The 19,196-nt window shown below is 34.8% G+C and overlaps 1 protein-coding gene across 1 annotated transcript in view; it reads right to left on the bottom strand.

Annotated features, from left to right (window-relative positions):
* ATP10D (ATPase phospholipid transporting 10D (putative)) overlaps positions 1–19,196 on the bottom strand; it is a 165,065-nt gene that overhangs the window by 76,591 nt on the left and 69,278 nt on the right. The window contains exons 4-9 of the mRNA XM_077136785.1: positions 12,773–12,977; positions 9,871–9,956; positions 1,937–2,043; positions 1,518–1,649; positions 992–1,119; positions 620–872 (exon numbers count right to left, since the gene is read on the bottom strand). Of these exons, the coding sequence (XP_076992900.1) occupies positions 620–872; positions 992–1,119; positions 1,518–1,649; positions 1,937–2,043; positions 9,871–9,956; positions 12,773–12,977 (911 nt within the window). The remainder of the gene's footprint in view (positions 1–619; positions 873–991; positions 1,120–1,517; positions 1,650–1,936; positions 2,044–9,870; positions 9,957–12,772; positions 12,978–19,196) is intronic.

The following is a 19,196-nucleotide window of genomic DNA, read 5'->3' as shown; positions in this document are numbered from 1 at the left end:
TGTGCATAAAGAAATGGATGTTTATGTATTCACCAAATTGCTCATGGTGTTTAACCTCTAGAGAGTAGAGCTTTTAATTTGTTTTTTGTATACTTTTCTGAATTATCTTCACAGGAGCACATGTAAATTTTATAAATAACAAACTAATGAAGTTCAATTCTTTAAAGAAAACTTGGAATTGGAACTTTTTTTTTTTTTTGCTGTGAGCCATAAGTCTAGCTATCTTATTCTTACACTCTGTGCTCTTAGCCAAGAATTGGTGGATTCCTAGAAGCCAAATAATGGTGTTAGATGGAGCCTGTATTCCTTTGGAATTATTTTCAGAATAGTTTTCAGGGAGATGTTCCATAGTTTTATTAAAATATCAAAAGCATCTATGATGTAATACCATTGTCATAACCCCACCATCACTGGAAATTTACTTTCCTTTTAAAAGAAACTGCATCTAACTTTGATCTACTAACTTTTGAAGGAATATCAATGATGTTTAATACCTATTTAGACAAGTTAGTACCGAAAAATTAAATACAGTTCCTCTGTGGCCAGAATTATCAGACCATGAAGTGGGTGAAAAAACAATCAAAGGTAAGGTTGGTTTTCACAGAAACTCAACACTCACCATTTTCTTCATGGCAGTAATCGAAGCCTGCCACACTACATCTGCGAAAAACCATCTTATTCTCAGTGAGGGTTCCAGTCTTATCAGAAAATAGGTGCTGAATTTGTCCAAGATCCTCGGTGATATTCAGAGTTCGACACTGAACAGTAGAATCCGTTCTCTCATTGTAGAAATCCACATCACTCTGAATAAAATAGATTTGACCAAGCTTGACAATTTCAATGGAAACATAGAGAGAAATGGGAATCAAGACCTAAGAAGAACCAAACAATTTTAAAATTTTAAGGGAGGAAAAAGGATGAGAAATTAAATATAGTTGAATAAGTAGCAAAGACCTTACAATTCTATGACAAGCTCAATAATAAAAGTTACCTGCAACAAAATGATCATAGTCCAAAACATATAGAATCCTGCTAATACCGGTGATATGACATGTCCATCAGTCTCAGGAATATTAAAAAACAGTATGTTTTCATATCTGCTCAACCAGATTCCATGACCTTTCAAGAAATACATACACATCAAAAAGGATACTACATATATTTTATCCAATATAGAACTTTATGCTTAAAGGAAAGAGGGATAAGAGTATTTATTTTGGATGAATACCAATTGTTTTTAGAAACAAATTCAAATCAAAAGGCTACCATTCTCCTGTCTTTCTTTAAATCTCTTCTCAGGACCTTAACGTACTATAGAAGTGTATAACTGACATGGTTACAGTAATACCTTTCACATCAAAGGATGTGAGAGTTAAGGATGTGAGGAAAAAATTATTGATAAGCAAAAGTTTCCTTAAAGAAGTCAAACATTCATAAGTATTATTTTGAAAATAAAATGCTTTAAAATTAATGTCTTACAGAAAGGATGTCTGCAAAAAAAATCTAATTTTACCTACCTAATGCACCAGTAAAACACATTACAATCAGAAGCAGGACACACCAGAGGACATCTGTATTTGCTCTTCTCTCTAATTTGCTACGCTTATATCGTGGCCCACTGTTGTTAAGCATTGCTTTAGTTTCATGGCCTACATAGAAAACACAGTATGTCAGAAAATGCTCAAATTCAAGGCCAATAGCAAATACCATATTTAAAAATCTTTCTGGCAGATAATTGAACAAAAAATAGCTATAAAATACATTTTTTCGGTTTAATCTGTTTTTACAATCCATTTACAGAAACAGAGACCAATGATTAAGATGATCAAGACAAATTTTTTTTCTTTCTTTAAACTGCATTTTGAATAATTGGAAAATGTTAACAGGTAGAAAAGTTCAGAGGAGACAATGGTGAAAAAGTAGAAGTTTAACCAACCTGCATAAACCACAATGCCTACAACAGCCTCTGTGTTTCTAATGGTGCATCCTCTAAGTAATAGATTTTCTTTACTGAGACCCACACGTTCTTTGTCGGAATGTTCTCTATAAGAAAGACAGCACATTGCTTCATTTTTCTTGTATTTTTTTAATTATTATTTTTAGAGAAGTTATAGATTTACAGAAAAATCATGAAAAAAATAGAGTTCACATATATCCATCCTCATTTTTAATATTTTGCACTTATATGGTACATTTGTTACAAGAGATGAGAGACAAGTATAATTGTACTATTCAGTACAGTTCATAGTATATATTAGGGTGCCCCGTTTGTGTTGTACAGACATACAGTTGGGTTTTTTTTTCAAATTTTTGTTCTAGCAACATATATGCCATCTGAATTTTTCCCTTTAACCACATTCAAATATGTAAATCAGTGGTGGTAATTACTTTGACAATGTTGTGTTACCATCACCACTATACATTGTGAAAACTTTTCCATCACCCCAAACGGAAACTCTGTACCAATTAAGAATTAATTCCCCATTCCCTATCTCACCCCAGTCCCTGGTAAGCTCTATTCTAGTTTCTGGCTCTTTATATTTTCTTATTCTAATTATTTCATATCAGTGAGATGATACAAAATTTTCCTTTGGAGTCTGGCTTATTTCAGTCAACATGATTTCTATCTTTCTTGTTTTTTTCTTTAGCAGAACATTGCAAAAGTTTTTTTCAGATGTAACAGCACTATTAAAGTTGAAAACTTTAAATCTTAACTGTAGCAGGTAAACTTGGCCATTTTAAGTATTTTTAAAATTATTCCCTACAAAAAACTGACAGAACTTTTCTTTCCCACCACCATACACACCGATTTCCCAATAGTTCCATTTTTGGAGGACTTTCAATTGGTAAGTAAACTGCTTTGGGGGATATTTCAGAACTTCCTGACCCAAATGAAAACTAATCTGGACAAATTATATATTGTATAGATTTATCTGCAGATTATCTTTGGTTGACCTAAATCAATTATCTTACAGTATAACTTTTACCTATTCATCCAACAGCAAAAACTCTCTCTCCTGAAAAATATGGACATATTCTGGGATCTTCCAATTAAATGAATTACTTACCGTATTACTCCTAACAAGATAATTTTTATTATATATCAAAATTACCAACTCAGCATGGACACTTATTCAGTCTTTACTGATTCACAGGCATATGAATTAGTATCCAGCTTCTACTTCCTCTTTCAGCAGATGGAATTATTTAATACGTTTGATGCAAGAAAATGAACCCTTTACAAACATTTATGATTTAGGTTGAGTTGTTGACTAGTATCGGGAAAAAAAGCTATACTGACAGGAAGCCTACACACTCAATTCAGAATTTAATTTTTCCCCACCTTAAATAACATGTACTTAATTGTCATGAGGCAGCTATTCTGTTTTCAATAACCACATTTAGGGGTACATTATAGTACTGATAAGATAGTCCAGGCAAAATGTTATAGAAATAGAGGCAGGGTCTTTTCAGAAAACTCACTTATATATCAAAATTTATTTTGATATCTGAAATTTACAAAAAGAGTGAATTCTTCAAACTAATGCCAACTGTAACTCAAGCACTGTTCTCTTGGCAAGAGTAAGCTGAAGCCGATCTATGACGGTTAAATGTGCTTAATATGAAATCTTTCTTCTAAGCTTAAACTTTGACTGCTTAAGAAATTGATGCTCAAGAAAAAGCATGGTCCTTGTAGATTTTACTGTCTTAAAGATTAGAATCCTATATATTTATCCATCAACTATCTTCCTTTTCTATATTATTCTTGGCACTCAATGAGATTGTTTAAGTTTATTATTCATTCACATTCTCAAGTAAGAACTTAGGATTGCAAAATTGTGGATAAACATTTTGTAAGTAGCATATTTGCAGAGATGGGACTTTCATACCAAAATTTTACATAAGAGGATAAATGTTTATGAATCAACCTTCCTTTTAAAGTCAAGTGAGAGAAAACCCAAGGCCTGTGCACTGTTTTAAAATCTAATGGGACATTGTAATGGGCCATCAGCACTGGCAATCTAAAAAATGCTAAAAATATTGAGATGGGACTATGGAAGGTATAGATGAAAATTTCAGATATTTCCCATCTTACAAAAATGGATCAATCCATCAAAGCCACTTCTCTATGTGCCAGAACACATTCTGCCATAAGTCAGTGATGTCATTTTTAAATAGCAAAAGAGGGGATGCAAAAAGAAAAAAGAAAAAAAAATCATGGTTCTTGGCCTTCCTTGACTTGGATTAAGAAATTAGGTAGTTTTTTGAAAGGGTTTCACATCTCCAGCCCATCAGATTTTGTTATTTCAGAGCTACCTGCTTTGGTTAAAAAAAGATGAACCAAGTTCCTAACTACCATTGCTTTCTAATATTCATTGTTTATCAACTTCTAGTGCTTTGCTATACAAACTGTATTCCAGGGTAACAATAGCTGATGACGGATAAGTTCTTGATAGAGTTGGAATATCACCATTTTTTAATATTATGAAATCAAGGATCACCCTAGGCAGCGTTAATTGGTGGCTTCTAAAATCGCTAAGCGAAAGATAAGATAGGGAACATTAAATTGAAAGAATGGGGTTAGCACCACCAAACCTAATGTCGCTAACCACGGGGTGAGGGGAAGTCACGGATCTCCTGCTGTTACACTATAGAAGTGCACGACCCACAGGAATCTAATTAAGCCTCTGTTCAGGGTCTCAACCTGAGCTGTAAGTCTTCAGGGGATCTGCCATGCCCCAGAAATTGTGTGTGTGTGTGTGTGTGTGTGTGTGTGTGTGTGTGTATCAGAGAGAGAGAGAGAGAGAGAGAGAGAGAGAGAGAGAGAGAATTTGTCATTTTCTAGGGAGAGAATCCATTTCTTTCATCAGATTCTAAAAGAAGCCCTTGAGAGTTCACAGGGTAAATAAGAGGGCTAGAGAAACATGTTACACACCACTGTAAGGATGCAGTTGGCCACATATAAATGCAGCAAACTCTACAAGCAAAACAACCTAGCCTTTTTTCAACAAAGAACGGGGAGTGAGGAGGATTCCTCACTTTTTTCAACTGTTGCTGGGGGAAGGATGTCATCAGCTAAACTGAGAATGTGATAAATTCTACTAGCTCAATGACCCAATTTTCTGGGAGGGGGAATTTAGAGAAATATCAGCCAAATGCAACATGTAGACCTTGTTTTGATCCTGGGTAGAATAAAACAACTATTAAAAAAAAAAAACATTTTTTGAGGCAATTGGTGATATTTGAGCAAAGACTAGATATTAGAAGATACTAGGGAACTGCTCTTAATTTTGTTGATGTGAAAATTGTGCTATAGTTATGTTTTAAGTTCTTATCTGCTAGACATACATAGTGAACTATTTACACTGAAATGATGTGATATAGGGATGGGGAACAAAGTGGGAGTATAATCGAAAGAAAGTTGGCAAAATCCTGAAATTTCTGAAGATAGCTGATGGCTGATGGCACATGGGTAGTTTTTACACTTTCTACTTTTTTATGTTTGAAAATTCCTATAATAAAAAGCCTAAAAGTTACCAAAGTAATTATTTGGCTAAACTACAGTGGCAAAAATACAGAGCAAATTCATTAGAATGTCAAATGAAGTAATTTTTTCATATATTTTGAAAAATTCTTATTAATTGCAGCATTTGGGTGACGTTCCCACCAGCAGAAGGGGCTGAGGTAGCAAGAGATGGTCTCAGATACCAGAGAAACTGCCAGAATTGGGGCAGGGTCAGAATTAGTGTGGCAACAATGCCTTATAAGTTTAAAAATAGCCACTAAATACATGTCCTGGACCAGATTCTGTGCATAGTGCTTAGCTAGAATTCCTTCTTTTTCTCTCTTGCCTATAAAGAAGACTCAAGCTGCCAAAGGAAAGCTTGAGCTTGTAAGGGAGTCAGCATTCCTGGCTGTGGGGAGAGGAGAGCAGTACGGGCTGGACACCAAGATGAAGCTGGCCTCAGGCCAAAAAGTGGCAGCTCTTGAATCTGGCATTCACCAAATTAAACTACAAATAATCAGTAGTTGCAAGAAATAATCACCAAAAGGACCCATCCTAAGAGATGTCTTATGGGTTGGGTATTTGCCTAACTTGTTTTCATGAAAACATCTAAACTTTAACCATACAAGAATTTCTCTAATGTTAAACCCAATAACTTCAGGATAAGTATTCCATCTTAAGCAGGACATATGAGGTCCTTCAGGATATGGCCTCTTCATGATCTACCTAATTGCTTATCTACACTTCAGAGATACTTAACTATTTATAACCGCATAAAGGGCCTGTGGTCTCAGGCCTCTCCGTCTATGCCCAGACTGCTCTGTCAATCTGGAATGCCAGCCATTCTTTCTGCTTAGTTACCTGTGTGGCCTCTTCTTATTCTTGAAGATTTAACTCTGACATTATCTCCTTACCTGGACTAAGCCCATTCTCTATTCCCACTGCATAGCTCCATGTCCCTGCCACTGCACCACTCCACATCAGGTGCTATTCAAAGACGTTCCTATTATATTCTCACGTCCTTCAATTATAGCTCTTACCCTTCCTAAAACTGTAAACAACTTCACTGAAGAATGATTAACAAGAATGAACCGCATGCATTTAACTGTACAATTTGTAAGTTACGGTATATGTTTCCCCTGTGAAACCATCACCACATTCAACACCACCAAAGTTTCTTCAAGCCCCTTTGCAATTCCTCCCTTCCCTTTTCTGTCCCTCTCCCCAGCATCCACTAGCCTGCTTTCTATCACCATAGATTAGTGTCATTTTCTAGAGTCTATATAAATCAAATCATATATTATGTACTCTTTTGTGCCTAGTTTCTTTCACTCAGCATAATTATCTTGAGATACATTCATGCACCATTAGTTCATTCCTTTTTATTGCTGAATAATATTTCATTGCTTTTAAAATTTAGCCATTTTATAGGTGAGTAGTGGTAGCTCATGATACTTTTCATTTGAATATTTTCACAGTTTTTTGCCACCATCCATACATGATCTTTGGTGAAATGTCTGTTTAAACTTTTTGCCTTGCCTTAATTGTTTGTTTTCTTATTATTGAGTTTTGAGAATTCTCACATTTTAGGAATACTAGTCCTTTATCAGATACTTTCTGCCAGTCTATGGCTTATCTCTTCACTCTTTTTTGAAGAGCAGAAGAGCAGAAATTTGTACCCATTCAGTAATTTGTCTTTTTTTTTTTCCATTTCCATTTTTATTTATATAGAAGAATGTAATTATTCTCCATTTTGAAATTTAGCTCAGGTTGAATTCATATAAAATATAAAATGCAGAGAAGATATAAATGTTTCTTTTTACACACACTCTATTGAGACTAGTTAATGCAAAAAACACATCAAGCCAGAATTTTTAAATGTCCATATTTTATGAGAGATATACTGAGGTATATAAGAAATAATTCTTACTTAGAACTGGGTTCAATGAGGGCATCTAAGAATGAGATTTTACTACTTCAGTAGAAACCAGCTGGGCCAATTATTGACAAGTGCAAGTTGTCACATGAAACACAATTGATTTATATCTTGTGCATAGTGTTAACATTCTCAGTGGTAAAATGAAACTCAATTTCCCATTAGTCAAGACTCTTCCCAATAACAACAAAAAGAAAATTCCCCAATCTTTGTTGTTTTGTTTTCTAATGCATAAAATTCTGTCCAGAATATTCTCTATTACCTCTGTTATCTTTCCATGACCAAATGAATTTGTCTTTTTTTTTAACTGTTCTTTTCATAACATATCTAAGAAATATTTGCTTAACCAAAGGTAACAAAGATTTCCCCTCTGTTTTCTTTTAGAAGTTTTACTGTTTTAGGTTGATGCCCCATTTTGAGTTAATTTTTATATGTAGTGAAAGGCATGGGTCACAGTTTATATTTTTCCTATTGATTGCCAATTGTTACAGCACCACCTGTTGAAAAGACTAACCTTTATCCACTGACTTGCCTTTGCACTTTTTTTACACACATAAAACAACACACAAAAAAACAGTTTTCTGTAGTGTGTTGGTCTATTTCTGAACTCCATCATTTTTTCCATTGTTCTATTTGCCTATGTCTTATGCCAATACCTCACTGGCGTGGCTACTGGATCTTTATAATAAGTCTTAAAATCAGGTTGTACTAATCATACAACTGTGTCCTTTTTCAGTGTGATTATTCTAGTTCCTTCACATTGCCATATGATTTTTAGAGTAAGTTTATGAATTTCTAAAAGGCTTTCTGGGATTTGGATTTGCAATGAATCTATAGATCAATTCTGAGGGAAAATGACATCTTAAAAATATTGATTCTTTCAACACATGAACAATGATATCTTCTCATTTCTTTAGGTCTTTAATTTCTCTCAGCAATATTTTAGTGGTTTTCAGTGCCTAGATCTTTCGTGTCTTTTGTTGGATTTATCTCTAATATTTCTTTTTTTTCTGACTCTATTATAAATGGTATTTTATTAAATTTTACTATTTGATGGTTCGTTGATCTGATTTGTTTATTGTTTGTTAACTATCTGTTTGTCTGTAGAGATACAATCAAGTTTTACATATTGACCTTGTTTCCTGCAACACTGGTTAACTCATTTATTACTTCTAGTGCCTGGTTCTTTTTTTTAAGATTTCATCAGATTTTCCTACAAAGACATCACATCATATGTGAACAAAAGACAGTTTACTTCTCTCATTATTATTTGATGACTTTTCTTTCTTTTTTTTTGCCTGTTAGCACTGGCCAATACAATCTTGAGTCAAAGTGATGAGAGTGATAATCATTTCTTATTCCTAATCTTAGGTGGAAAGCCTTTGGTCTTTCACCATTGAGTAAATATGTTAGCTGCAGATTCTTCACAGATGTCCTTTGTTAGGTTGAGATAGTTCCTTTCTATTTCTAGCTGACAGGAATGGAAGTTAGATTTTATTAAATGCCTTTTCTACATCTATTACCCTTTTTTTTTTTTTTGCATGGGCAGGCACTGGGAATTGAACCCGGGTCTCTGGCATGGCAGGTGAGAACTCTGCCTGCTGAGCCACCGTGGCCTGCCCTACACCTATTTTTTTTATATATATTGCTGTATTGGATTTGATATAATTTTGTGTAGAGATTTACATCTAGATTCATGAGGTTCCGGTCTTTCCTGCCAATGTCTTTGCCTGCTTTTTGTATCAGGGTAATTCTGGATCATAAAATGAGGTGAGAACTTTTTGCTCCTTTACAATGATCTCACAAAATCATCACTATGAAGGAGATATAATTGTCTCCTTTTAAAAATCAGGAACTTAAGAATCAGAAAAAGTAAATAACTTGACTCAAGGTCATAAAGCAGTTAAGTGGAAGAAGCCAGGCCTAAAACTAGATCAGAACCCATTGCAACAGTGATGTGGATATCACATAAGGAAATCAGAATAAAGACTTCAGAGGTTTCCCATATTATGTCTTAGACATGGTTCCAAATTATTGGCTAACTTTTGTTCACCAGAATTGTGTCCATCTGTTACTCTAATTCTGCAGAAGGACACCATGCTATCATGTCATGTAGATTGCCAGTTATATCTAAATACCTTCATCTAAATAATAACATGTCTTGGGATTAATACGGAGCTCATGTAAGACATCCTTACATCACTGAAAGGGATTCTAGGATTTTCTTACAAGCATAGTAGCTGTTGTTGCCGTTCTTAAATTGTATATAGACGAAAAATCATTAAAATAAGACAACTATACTGTGATTAAACTTGTGGCCTTTGGTGATTTAATTTTGGTATTATTGGACAAAAGCTGTATTGAGTTAAATATAACTGTGTCACCCAATTCCACTCACAATCAAAAAAGTAAGTCAGGTATCACTCACAGAAAGCCTCGGAATCTATTGAGGTCGTTGTTTGGACTTTCACATTCTATCCTACTGGAGAACTTCTCAGGATCAACTTCAGAGTCCTAAATGTTTTTTGTTTTTTTTTAAATTCCAAAACAAAAAAAAATTCAGTGTTAAACGCTTAAAATTTATGCTTACAATTTTTACCCACTCAAGATAGCATGAAGATAATCTTTTCACAAAGTTTATATCATAAATTTCCCAGATGTAGGAAGGTATATACATAATCAAAATTTCAGAAAAGTTTATGCATAAATATGAAAGAAAAATGAACTGGATATCATTATTTTACAAAATGCACAGTGGATCAAAAATAATTTTAGAATGCTTATAAAACTAATGAGCAGACAAGCAAAGGGCTCTTATACCTTAGACTTGGATTCACTAAGAACAAGCCATTCCAAACTTATCTCATTTCCTTTTTTATATGGTTTATTAGCCAATAAGAAAGGTTATCAATATTGTATTTCTTATAAAATATGCTTAAAATAAACATGGAAAATGTGGGCTATATAATCATGTGATAACATCTGCTAATAACTAATATTTACTGAGCTCTTTTGATGTACAGGAACTATAATTATGCACTTTAAATGTATTAACATTAACTAATTTCTTCTTTATAAACCCATGGGATAAGTACTATATTTAGGCTTAATTAATAGATAAGAAAAAGAAAAAGATAAGTAATTTGTCAAAAGGCTCAAAATAAGAAGATATTTAGGGATAGGATTCCAAACCAGTCATCAGATTCCAGCACCCTCACCCTTAATCTGACTTAAACTGTGCTGATTAATCAACTAACATTAATCTCAAAGTAGGTATTTAGTGGTATATAATAGAATTCCAAGCTATACAAGATCTCTGCCAACATTTTAGACAAAAAAATGCTAATGAAATTGACATTGACAATAAGCTGAGTCATAGCAACCATAGATGATCCAACTGAAATCTGAGGAGGAAAGGTGGGCCCAATGTGACAAGGTGAAATTTAGAATTAAGGGTACTAGGTTAAAACATTTTGGGTTACAAGTATAAGACAAAGGAGACGTACCTTAAGATTAGTTCATGTAAAGGGAAAAAAAATGATTACATTTTAAAGCACTGCCTTTCAGTTGCTTCCAAAGAGAGGAGAGGGAATTGATATTTAGATGCTATGTATGATGCTTTTAGGATATTATTCATTTGAGTCTAACAACAACACTATTTCTGAGATAAAAAAATTGAAGCATAAAGTATTTAAATGGTATGCCCCAAATCATACAGTAATTAAATGCAGGAAGTTGTTCAAATGCCTATAAATATAACTTCAAAATTCTTGCTACCTCACCACAGCAGTATGCCTTTAGGCCCATACAAGCTTGGTGAAGGGAACACACATCTAGAAGCTATGTGGGGTGATGTGAAGGATAACTGAAAGAACTCAACACATTCAGCCTGGAAACAAGAAGACTTAGTTGAGGAAGACAGAGTCTTCCAACAGTTAAAGGGCTGCAATGAGGAGGGGCAATTAGACTAATTTTCTAGAATCTGAAGGCTGAATTCAAATTATGGAGTGTAAATTACAGATGGCGTGACATATTTTAATACAACATAAAAGGAAGAACCCTCTGAGATCTGTTTATAGGTTGGTTTTGTAGGTCAGTGTTTCTCAAACATCAGTCATTTTTCTATGCCAAAAGCTGATTTATTCAATCACTAAATAAAGCACAACAATGCACTTGGAAATTCAAGATATGTACGTCTGCACTATGGATTAATGTCTATGCCATACTCAAAAGGTCATGGTACAAGGTTTAGTAGCTAAAAGTTGGAAACTTTCAAGGGGAAGCCTATAATTTATATAGCTCTAGGTTACACTATAAATAGTACACATGTAAACAGATTTTAAAATTAAAATGTCTGAATAAAAGCTATTTAATACAAATTTTCATCCTTGTACTAACTAAAATTCTTCTTAAAATTACAGAATCGGTAAGTCCACACTCTGAGAAATGTTACTTTAAGCAGTTTAACTGAATGATGATGCTACATATATAGAACTGTAAGAATTTCTACTTTGATTTAATTTTGTTCCAGTGTTGCCCATACTGATTCTTTATTTTTTCCTCTATATTTGAGGAGTATGGATGTTTCATTGCTTTCAAAGGCACCTATTAATTGCTTGACTATTTTAATTTTGAAAAAAAATGCTTCCCTTTGAAGCAAAACAAAAAGAGCATACCCTTAGGATATAGGACCGCCACCTTTTTTTTTTTACAAGAGTGATTTTTCACCCAGTCCTTTGTGGCACTGCATTGGAGCTGAACATGTGAAAAAACATTTCTCTTATTTACACTATAGAATTTTAGAATTAGAAAGAAAATCAGGTTTCCTTGTTTAACCATATTTTACAAATGCAGAAAGCATGTCTCCAAGATGTTAAATGGCTTTTGAAAGAGATGCCACGAAAATCTTAAAAGGCCTTGCTTGGTACATAAGTAATTAGAGATTTTAGTAACAATGATCAACTGATATCCCAGCTTCAACAAAATATTTAAAATCTAAGCTTTAGAAAAAATAAAGTAGAAGGTGATTATTCCTATTGCAAAAGAATTTTCCAAATTACTACATAATCTTCTGTTAGTTTCCTTTAATTCACTTTCCAAAAATATGATTACTAGGCTGAAGTGCTTGAACTCCAAAGTCATTTTACCCTATTATCTATTAAAAGAAATGAATTTCTACTGATGCCTGGAAATGGATTAAGCCTTCTGGGATTCTATTTTGTCAGTGGTGAAATATATTTAAAAATGCTTTTAATGTGCATGTAGAAATAAGCTTACTCAGCTTTTGAAGAAAAATGTTCATGTCGCCAATTTTGAAACCCATTATTTACCTGCTCTGCGTAGCCCCGAACCACCTGCCTCTGTTTTAAATTACTCTCTCCATCAAGCCCAGAAGTTTCAATGTGGCAAATTCCATCCGGATCAGTGGAAAAGAGTAAGACCATGTCTGCGGGAATGACTTCATTACATGACAGGCGAATGAAATCCCCAACAGTTACATCCTTCCAGCATCGGTCCATGTATTTTCTCTCTTTCCTAAAATTGATTTAAAAAAAGTTTGAAAATAACACCAAGCCAAAACACATGTAATTTGTTGTTTTTTTTATTTAAGTTTTATTGAATAATTTAAAGTATGTTTAAAGTATTAGGATTAATTTTAGTCCTCAATTCACCTGAAAATTTAGTTACAAAGCCAATAAAGCATATTTTTCAACTCTTTATTTTCCTGTGGAATTTTGAACTATAATTCTGTTTAAATGTAATTCTGGAAGAAAATTGCTATTAACATTTGATGAGTCTATTCATATACAAAGTAATTCTTAAATGCTGCTCTGTGTCAGCTTCCAGGGATCTAGAGGTACAAAAGGCGTATCATCTGTTCTTAAGATAATTAAAGAAAACACAAATTCAATGAAAGTAAAATACCCAAATACAACATATTAAAAATCATTACAGGATGGTGTGATGGTGGCTTAGTGGCAGAATTCCCACCTGCCATGCTGGAGACCCGGGTTCAATTCCCGGGGCCTGCCCATGCAAAAAAGAAATCATTACATCATCACATTAAAACCTATGATTACAACTGAATAGAAATACTGGGTTAATTGCCTGAGTTTGCTGTAGTTGGTCCTTAGAAAGGAAAATGGCAATCTTTATCCCTTTCTGGAAGTGTAATTTTCACCTTCTATGCATTCAATTCTTTTTAAAGGAAAGACGTATCATTTGAGATTGACTTGCCTTAAATGCCCTGCTGTATATAAAATTTTTGCCAAACCCAACAGCATGAATTATTCTCCATGAAGCAATTTGTTTAGACTAAAATGAGGAAATTTACATGGTAGAACGTCATATGAGTTAGGAGCAGCATTTCACATAACCATGAATGTTAGGAAGGTCTGTCTCATTTCCTCCATCACCACCTCCCAAATATCCACAAACAGCTGGTATTTACTACAAATACGTATTTATTTTAAAAGCAAAGTTATTTTTTCTATTATATCTATGGCTAAATACTCAAATTCACTGTCAAATATGTCTATATTCAAAGTTATATGACCTATATATTAAAATTTCAAACTCTTCAGACAACATAAAAATGCTACCTTAATTCAATACATGGGTAATTTTTGCTATACAGAATTATAACAGGTATTTCAAAGCATATTTAGCTTAAAGGGCTATCTAAGAAATATTTTTCAGGACACATTATCCCAAATAGTCAAAGTATAAGGTTGAACTAACATGAACTAACAACTAACAGATATCCTTGGTTAAAAGCTTGTTAGTACATGCAGAAAGGCAAATGTTAGGAAAATAAGCCCTTATCAGTGGCTTATGTATATTGTCTATACCAAGCTCTTCCCTAGTGTCTGTACACACCAATTCATTCTTGTATGGGGGAACGTAACACAGAGAAGATCAAGAAGGCAGGCAGGGGTCAGATTTCGAAGGGCTATACCATGGCAAAGAGTGGGCATCTTATTCTATGTAGAATGGGGGAGTCACAAAAGTTTCACTAGAAGAAGGATGTGATCTTGTGTCTGCTAACTCCTGCTACTGAGTAATAGATGAATTATTGGGTAAGGGGCTAGTTAGAAATAGGAACGACCAAAAGACTAATGGAACATAATTGGAAGAATTCAAGTGAGGGATGAAGAGGGTTAAAATTAAAGTAGTGGCAATTGTGATGGAATGGAGGAGATGAAATTAAGAAATATTTAGGTAACAGAGCCAACAAGTTTTCTGATTACATGTAAAGTTACCCATGAAAACTCTGTGGTTTTTAACTTTATGACAGGGTGTTAGATGGTGTCTTTCCTCACATTTCAGATTTTAGAAGAAACTGACTGCATTGCAGGAGAGAGAATTAATTCAGTTTGGCAAGTTTTTATTTGAAATAAAATATGCAGTTGAAGATGTCTAGCAGCTAGGGGGTTCTGATCTGGAGCTCATGAGAGATAGAGTCAAAGTTTTTGGTACATAGATGATAGCTGAAGTCAGGTAAGTATAGGGAGATTCCTAGAGAAAGAGACTTCAGGGTGATAGAAAAATGGAACAAGATCCCTGAGAAGTGATGCCAGATAAATTAAGGGAGAAGGGAACTTCGAAGGAGCAAAAAAAATACTGGTAAAAAGTCAGTGCCAAAGTGCTAATGGTATTAGGTTATTAAGAGGTCTGCTGAACTTGGAGAAAGCTGATAACTTAGAACTGTTGATGGGAAGGGGGAAGGAGAAAGCATGACTCCAGCGAATCAGGGAATGAATGGAAGTTGAAAAGAAGCAGAATATTCCATAATACTTAGCTGTGAAAGGAATAGAGCAGCAACTGCAAGGGAATGTAGACCAAAGGACAGTGAGGATGAGCGAATCGGACATGTATGTTGAATATAGGGAAGAAGCTCGTAGAAAAGGCAAGTTGGAAGATGGAGGATAGATTGGGGAGATGAAGCAAGGCTATGAAGCAGTAACAAGGAATGATGTAAAGAATACAGGCGGGAAGATTACTACTACAAGGAAGGGAATTCCCTCTTCATCTGAGGATGGAAGAAAGTAGACAGAGATGGGGATGGTTACTAGTAAGTCCAGAATCAAGACATACGAATGAATTTCTGGTTCCTTACTGACCTCTTACTTTATCTATGAAGAGAGACTATGAAGAAATTCACTGAGAATTTATGTGGGGAGAGAAGAATGACTTTAATGATTAGGTTAAGGATTTTACTTTTCTTTCAAACATAAGAAGTAGACTATCTCTAAGGACCAAGTTTATTTATTCTAAGTTGGAACAGAATTCAAGCGAAGTGAACTTTACAGTTGAATTAAATTCATTTTCCCCCATTTGAAGTATACACCAGGATCTTTAAAAAAAAAAAAAAAAACTAACTTCCTCACGGTTAGCTAATTTAGGTCAATAAATACATACAGATCTTAATCTATGCTAGTTACCATGCTAGATGCTAAGGATACAAAGATAATTAAGACATGGCACCAACCTTAGGAAACTTATATAGGGTCAAAATTTGTAAAGAGATGCAAACAATAGTTTCCTAAGAGAGAGATAAGCACAAACTCTACAGGGATACACAGGAGGGGCATTTAGGCCTGGAAGAAGTGACACTTGAGCTGAGTGTTAAAAGATGATCAAGAGTGAGTCAGGTGAAAAAAAGGTGAGGCAGATATATTAGTCAGTGTGCTTATGCCAAGAATGGAGGAATAAAGACAAGGCATGAAAGAACACATTGTGTGAAAGCAACCAAAAGCTAAGTGACAATGCTCATTGCCAAATTCACCTCACTTAGAAAAATTATAATTGCAATAGCCTGAAAATAGGGTTATAAAATATATTCCCTGATACAGCGTAAAAACTAGAGTGAGGATGTTTTTCTTATTCCCAAGCGTAAATTGCAGCTAGAATTTCGTGCATCTATTAGGTTGAGGGTGTCTGTGTATTACTCTCACTGGTCTGGATGTAGCTCTTATAGTCCATCCTCCAGGGCAAACTTTGAAACTTATTTTGCTTCTTTAAGAGTTCAGTAACAAATAGCTTTGTTACATAAGTGTTCTGGTTTGAAAGGAAGTATGCCCCCTAAGAAAAGCCATGTTTTAATATAAATCCCATTTCTTAAAGGTAGAATAATCCCTATTCAATACTGTATATTTGAAACTGTAATGAGATCATCTCCCTGGTTGATGTGATTTAGTTAAGAATGGTTGTTAAACTGGACTAGGGGATGACATGTCTCCACCCATTTGAGTGGGTCTTGATTAGTTTCTGAAGTCCTATAAAAGAGGAAACATTTTGGAGAATGAGAGATTCAGAGAGATTCAGAGAGAGCAACACTACAAAGCAGAGAGTCCACCAGTCAGCGACCTTTGGAGATGAAGAAGGAAGATGCCTCCCGGGGAGCTTCATGAAATAGGAAGCCAGGAGAGAAAGCTAGCAGATGACGCCGTGTTCGCCACGTGCCTTCTCACTTGAGAGAGAAACCGTGAACTTCATCGGCCTTCTTGAACCAAGGTATCTTTCCCTAGATGCCTTTGATTGGACATTTCTTTAGAGTTGTTTTAATTGGGACATTTTCTCGGCCTTAGAACTGTAAACTAGCAACTCATTAAATTCCCCTTTTTAAAAGCCATTCCGTTTCTGGTATATTGCATTCCAGCAGCTAGCAAACTAGAACAATAAGCATTGGGAAAAGCTGGGAAGAACATGCACTTAACTGTTAAGAGTTATTCCACTGGAGGGAGCTATGAGAATGAAGAGTGGAAAATGTGGACTTCCTCTTCTTAAAATTTTAAAGAGAAACTGTGAATATAGATGAATTTTGCTTCTTAAAGTATTTTCCAGGGTGGGACACGGTGACTCAGCAGACAGGGTTCTTGCCTGCCATGCCAGAGACCCAGGTTCAATTCCCGGTGCCTGCCCATGCAAATAAATAAATAAAGTATTTTCCCAGTAAAACACTAAAATAATTTATGTCATAGTCAGGTTCATCTGTCAACTTGGCCAGGTGGTGGTATCCATTTGTCTGGTTTGGCAAGTGCTGGCCTGTCTGTTGCTATGAGGACATTTCATAGAATTGAATCATGATCATGTCGGCTGCATCCACAGCTGATTGCATTTGTAATCAGTCAAGGGGAGTGTCTTCTGTAATGAGTGATGCTTAATTTAATCACTGGAAGGCTTTTAAGGAGGATTCAGAAGAGACAATCTCTCTTCTTGCTTTGGCTGGTGAGCCTCTCCTGTGGAGTTCATCCAGACCTTTCATCGGAGTCGTTAGCTTCATAGCATGCCCTATGGGTTTTGGACTCTATGTTCCCACAGTTATATGAGACACTTTTATAAATTTTATATGTATGGATATTTCCTGCTGATTCTGTTTCTCAAGAGAACCCTAGCTAATAGAATTTATAATAAGCAAATACAATAAGCTGGATATAATACGGCTAAGATTTATTGGACACTTTATATTCAACAGCTCAATTTTTGCATCAAATCTCTCAACCCCTACTGCCTAGCAGGTACTCAAATGTTATTGAATTAGTAATATGAATGCACTATGGCCCCCTTTTATAAATGAAAAAACTTGCCTTGAGAGGTTAAGTTATTTGTTCAAGGTTTATGGCTCCTAAGTGATCCTGGAGTTTGAAAGAAGATAGGTAGCTTCCAGAGTCAACTCTCTCATGTACTAAATGTTACTGCCACCTACACTTACAGATGACCATCCATAAATGTGGTTTAATTGTGGTTTAGAAAGTGAGTTTGAAGAACCACTGCATGGGAAGATGTCACACATACAGTTAATTATCTTAGAAGGCCAGTGACCTTTGGTCTTTTTTCAGGAATCATGAAATTTTATGGGTATGAGATAACCCTGAAATGTTAACATTAATTAGAATTGTCCAACAATTTGTATACAAGAATACACACATAAGCATTTTTTCCATTTCCTAGACTTGGCGTTTTCTGGGTAATCTTAAAATTTGTCAAACTATGGACTTTGTTCATCATATATCATTTCGAAATATTTTCTACAGCTGTATTTTGAGGGCAGAAATTGTATTAAATCCCACAAAAGTTCACCAAATTCCACGGGTTCTCATTTGCAGTATCTCTTCTATCAATCTCTTCATGTATTTTGCTCCTACTCCTAGTAGCATCCTTGATGGATTTGGAGAGGCAGACCTATTAAGAGGCTATTCCTACAACCCGGGTGGGCCAAGACTTCTAAAGGTAGCTTTCACCAAGGTACTTTCCAGCACAAAAGATGGATTCTGTACATTAAAGGATAGTGACCCAGCAGTAGCCTGGTGATCAAGTCCCTCCACACTAGGCCTCAACAGCCCTCTCTAACTTCTTATTTTTCATTTCTGCCCCTTTACTTGATTAACTCCCCCCAGGTCAAGTTAATATATTCACTGTCCTCAAAATATATCAATTACTTTCCTACCTCTGAAATTCAAAAAGTGACACCATAAACTTGTTAGTAAAGCAATTAAAAGTATTAAATTTAGAATTTCACAATATGTTCTCATGACACCTTTTTAAAAAGTAGATGCATTCCTCATGAAAGGGGACTTGAGATTACAGTAAAAATCTCATAATTCCTTTTCATAAAAAGTTACATTAATAAAAACTTAAATATATTCCTCTTCTTTGGTCCAGTAAACTCATTTCTAGTTATAAAGGTAAAACCACTATAGATATTCAAAACTTGCACAAAAATGGTCACTGAAGCACAGGTTTTAAAAGTAT

Source organism: Tamandua tetradactyla, chromosome 19 (assembly GCF_023851605.1).
Source record: "Tamandua tetradactyla isolate mTamTet1 chromosome 19, mTamTet1.pri, whole genome shotgun sequence".
Lineage (NCBI taxonomy): Eukaryota > Metazoa > Chordata > Mammalia > Pilosa > Myrmecophagidae > Tamandua > Tamandua tetradactyla.
Note: the sequence above shows the minus strand (reverse complement) of the source record. Positions and strands in the feature narration are given on the sequence as shown.